A 4,949-nucleotide genomic window follows, 5' to 3' on the forward strand; every position below is an offset into this window, starting at 1 on the left:
TTCTTATTAAGGAGGAAAAAGATTAGTTTAGGGTGTTAATTTGTTTTTGAGAAAAACACAGTTGTTTGCCAGCGTGCTCATGCCAGTGCCCGGGCAGCACTTCACAAGAGATTAGTGTTCACATGGTTCATTTCATCAACCTGTTTCAGCAGGGCAGCATTAACCTCCTCAAATAAGTAACCTTGAGGGCCAAGGCAGAGTGATGTAAACAACTCAGGGTGAGATTGCTCTTGAGAAATCCAGTGAAACTAACCCCAGCATTGTCACAGCGCTGTTGTTTCTGTTTTCCAGACATGCTAGGAACATTAAGGTTTGTGAAAGGCCAAAAAAAGGGAGCGGCATTGGCTCGAGAATGAAGATGTTCTTATAGTTACAAGCGCTAGGGAGGTATCTGCAAACAAGGTTCGGTGCTCAGTTTTGCCACAGAATTCCACTAAAGTCACAACCCATTGACTGGTTCTTCTGTAGAGCAATCCATGTTCTGCAAAAGGCGAGACACGACATTTTCTTCGGGTTCAACTACACGAAAATACCTTTCTGTGTCATCAGGAGCATGGGGTGAAAGCACTGTGATTGTCTGGGTGTTAGGGGCCTTTAAGAGAGTCACAGCTCAGGTGTGCCAGTGCTCACCTCTCCAGCTGGAGGAGATGAGGGCTGACAGGGGTTACATAACCACATCAAACACAAAGGAGGAAGGAAATTACAAAAGCAAGTACAGTTATGAGAGGAAGAGAGAAGGGTGGGTATGAGCAGAGGACTTAAGGAAGGTTAATTCTTTAGGTGCTCCAGAATCAGCTAATGTGTGGTTTCTGGCAGCCAGGTGAGGTGGTGGGCTCTGGGGCAGGACCTGCCTGTCTGATGAAAGGAAAGCACAAACATTTGATGAAAAAAATACTCCGTCTATAGAGGCTGGAGTGTGATGCCTAACTTAACCTCAAAAATTAGATTTTTCAAGGGTTACCTGCTGAATTCGGTTTCTTCAGTCACCTGACTGTGAGGCAGTATACTGAGGCACTGAACAGCTGTTCTTGCAACCTGGATGGCCTCCCTGTGAGAAGGGTATCAGCCTACACGGTATCATTTGAAAGGATATTTGGAATGGAAGGAACAGGAGAGGGCTACTTGGATCACCTCCACTAACATAATTGGTGAAATTCTTATGGGGAAGAAAGCCTGGCTTTGTTTTGTCTGGGAGCTGTTAAGGACAGGTATAACAGTATCCCAAATGAGAGACTTCTGACTGGTTATAAGAAAACTAATCCAAAGAGCTTTATGTCATGATGAATTAAGTAGTTTTTTTAACTTTGATAGAAAGTGCTTTTGCCCTATGTTGTTTCCATTTAAAAAACTATCTTGCTTCTCTGAGTTGAGCAGCTGCTTCTTGCTATGCTGATTCTTTTGATAACCCTGTAAATTTTCATAATTATCTAATTGTTTGAATGACTGTAGCCTGCATTGTTTATGACAAGGGGATGTCTGCAGCTTCTGAAATCTATTTTTATCTCCTGCTATTACTGGCCTTTCACCCAGTGGTGCTCTGTGGTGAGCTCATACACCAGGGGTTTGCTTGTGCAGAAGCACTACTTGTGCTTGTGCGGTTGCCCTGACCGAAGGTAAGTGCTTTGATGAGCTTAGACACATGTGGAGAAAAAAGACTGAGAAAAAGTTAGTAAAGGCAAGCAACTGTGTGCATTTTGGTGAGTAGTATACAACAGTATACAACTTCCTCATGAGGGGAAGTGAGAGGGGAGACACTGATCTCTCTGGTGACCAGTGACAAGACCTGAGGGAATGGCCTGAAGTTGTGTCAGGGGAGGTTTACATTGATACTAGAAAAAGGTTACTCACTTGAGGGGTGATTGGGGACTGGAACATAGTTCCCAGGGAAGTGGTCACACCACCAAACATAGGGGAATTCAAGAAGCATTTGGACAACACTGTCGGGCGTATGGTGTGATTCTTGGGGTGTCCTGTACAGGGCTCAGTTGCACTCGATGATCCTTGGGGGTCCCTTCCAACTCAGGATATTCTGTGATTCTATGAGTTTCGAGGCAGAGAAAGCCCTCAAGGGGAGTCTGCCTTTTCCCCAGTTCTTCTTGATGGAGCTGTTCATGCCAAGTCTCGTGTACTTCTGGCTCCTCAGCTTTTTGTGGAACGGGAAAGCTTTTCCCTTCCTCTCACGTTTCTTACCCATATCCCGAAAAACCAAGAAAACCCCAAGAACTTGGAGTAGAAGCCTCCAATAATTGGCTTGTTTAGTGGGGCGAGAGCAACCTGCTGCTGTGGTACAGGGCAAGGCTTGGGGTGCTGCGAGGAGCAGCTGACTCAACCTCTACCGCTTCAGAGCGGCACTAGCACGACTTTATAGCTCGACAGGCGTTAAGAGCCCCCCATGCCCACGGGCCGGGAGCGGGGTTCACCGGAGGAAGGGTTGGGAGGAGGGGCCGGGCGATCCCGCCCCCGCCGGGGCTGCCGAGGGGCGGTGGCTGTGCCGGGGGCGGGCCCGACGGCCGCGCCGCCGCATATAAGCTGGGCCTCCGCTGCCGGTACACCAGCGGCAGATCCTGCCGTGTTCCCGACTCTCTCGCCCGACAGCAGCGCCTCCCGCATCTCCCGCCCGTCCCGAGGCGGTGCGAGACGAGACCCGCGACTTCCCCGCCCGCCGCGGCTGCCGCCGCTGCTGCTGCTGCTGCTTCCCGCCCGCGCCTCCCGCGGGGCGCGGAGGCCATGTTCCCGCTGGACTCCACCTGGAATATCTCCTTCGCCGGCTGCGGCTTCCTAGGGGTGTACCACATCGGGGTGGCCAGCTGCCTACAGGAACATGCCCCCTTCCTCGTCGCCAACGCCAAGAAGGTGTACGGCGCCTCGGCCGGGGCGCTCACCGCCACTGCCCTCGTCAGCGGCGCCTGCCTCGGTAAGCGCGGGGCGAGCCCGGCATTCCTTCGCCTCTTCCCTTTGTTATTGCTAATTTTTTAATTACAGGGTAGCGAGGGGTGTGTGTGCGTGGATACAGCTCTGCGTCCTCCCGCTCCCGGTATGCGAGCGGCGTTTGTTTTTAAGGCCCTTTACCCCCAGCTCTCCCCCCCCCCCCCCCCCCCCCCCCCCCCCCCCCCCCCCCCGCACGCTTTCCCCGGTCCCTGACGGGTGGCTGCGGTCAAGGAGGCCCCCACAGTAGGAAGTCAGCGCAGGGGTCCTGGTTCTGACACACACACAAACACACACCCCTCTCATGCAATACGGGCTTATGGGGCTCGCTTCGTGGGTTTGGCTTGCTTGGGTGTAGGTCTGGCGGGGCTCTTGGTGAGAACAGGAGCCTCTTGCCGTGCGGGCACCAGCTGTTGGTGGCCGCAAGCGGGAGGCGAAGCAGCCGGAGGTGGAGGCACCGAGCACCTGTGTACAGATGAGAGTCGGACAGCATCTCTGAGTAGGGAAATCTTTTAATTCTGGAAGAGGGTTATTCCTTTGCGTGTTGTTGGGCTCTGAGGAATTCTCTTGCCCCCTGCAAGAGCTAGATCTCCAGTTCAGCTAGATGTTACCTCTGTTTTCAAGTTGTGGAATAAACATTAAAAAGTTATCATCTCTGAAGCAGACACGTAGTGTAGTGTGTTTCTGTGTTGGGGGAACAGCTGAAGAAAATGGTCTGTGGTGCTTCCTGGCTTTTGTTGTTTTGCACATGGCGGGGGGAAGTCTGTACTTGGAAGCTCTTATGTTGAGAATAACAAATGCAGAAAAGTATCTTAAGCTTGAAAGGGAAATGTGGTGTGAGAGGATCAGGTATATCTATTAAGTCTCAGAGAATTCTGAGCCTCTCCTAGAGCCAAGGGAAGCCAGAGCTGTTTACTGCTTGAAGTCCTCTCGCTTTGATGGCAGGTGTTTTTCTACAGCACTTCATTTTTTTTTGGAGACGGGTAGAGTTTTGAGATGTAGCCTTCGTTATCTTCAAAGATGAAGCAAAAGTCAGCTTCTTCCGTGCAGTTAGGTTTAAAATTTTCCTTCCTGTCTACTTTGTTTACAGAAATGCCCAGTGAAGCGCAACTGTAACTTCCTGAGACTGATCTGAAGCTTTTACTAGTTGTTCAGACCCCATCTGAGGTCTCAAAAGCTGTAATAATTGCCATGGTGCCAGCTCTTATCGTGGACGAGGGAAAAGGGCTCCCCTAATCACTTCTTGTGTAGGGATCAGTTTACAGGTAGCTGCCAGGGGGTTGGTTGCTTTAATTACAGTTGCTTCTGTTGAAGAGGTGACTGCCCATTAGTTCCCTAAAGGGGGTGGTCCCCCTGCCACTCTAAGGTGTGGCACAAGAGTGAGACAGGCCTATGGTAGTGCCCGTATCCTATGCCTTGCTCAGGTGCTGAGCAAGCCTGTTATCATGTTTACCTTGCCCTTGCTATTTATATGTCCAGAACATCCACAGAGCGCCAGGGATTGCCCTCAGGGAGGCACCCAGCCTGGTAGAGAGCTTTCTGTGAATTGGAATAGGTTTTCCCACTCCCTATGAGGTGCGGTGGGAGGCATTATTAAGAGGCCTCAGTTAGGGGCCACCTTCTAGGCAGGCAACATTCACCTACCTCCTGAAGGAGGGCAAACTGTGCTGTTTAAAGCTAGCCAAGGCTTGGATCTTGGGTGTTCGAGTTCTGTCTTCAGTCTGATGCCTCTAGAATAGTTTTCTTCTGATTCACCTGCGTGATTGGCATACACCTTGGGTAGAGAGCAGCTCTAAGGCAACAGAGTTAACTTCTGAAAGTAAAAGCAAATGGGATGCGTGGCCGGGACATGGTATCACTGCACTTTGTCCGTATCATAAACCCTCTCGACAGTGCAGCTTCCAGGTAGAGGTCCAGAGGTTAGAATGAAATCATAGGGGGAAAAGGGGACAGGGCAGAAGGTACGGCTGAGCCTGTACTAGGAGAGCAGTTCGATCTAGTACAGGCTCTTGTAGGGTCTGAAG

At 50.9% G+C, this 4,949-nt stretch overlaps 1 protein-coding gene across 1 annotated transcript in view; it reads left to right on the forward strand.

The window, feature by feature from the left end:
• The first annotated feature begins 2,548 nt into the window (after window positions 1–2,548).
• Window positions 2,549–4,949, forward strand: part of PNPLA2 (patatin like phospholipase domain containing 2) — a 32,175-nt gene continuing 29,774 nt past the window's right edge. Inside the window, exon 1 of the mRNA XM_027904607.1 lies at window positions 2,549–2,914. Within this exon, the coding sequence (XP_027760408.1) occupies window positions 2,728–2,914 (187 nt within the window). The 5' untranslated portion in view covers window positions 2,549–2,727. The remainder of the gene's footprint in view (window positions 2,915–4,949) is intronic.

This window comes from Empidonax traillii, unplaced genomic scaffold (genome assembly GCF_003031625.1).
Source record: "Empidonax traillii isolate 1590-97213 ecotype Southwest subspecies unplaced genomic scaffold, ASM303162v1 scaffold1069:size343330, whole genome shotgun sequence".
NCBI classification, from domain to species: Eukaryota; Metazoa; Chordata; class Aves; order Passeriformes; family Tyrannidae; genus Empidonax; species Empidonax traillii.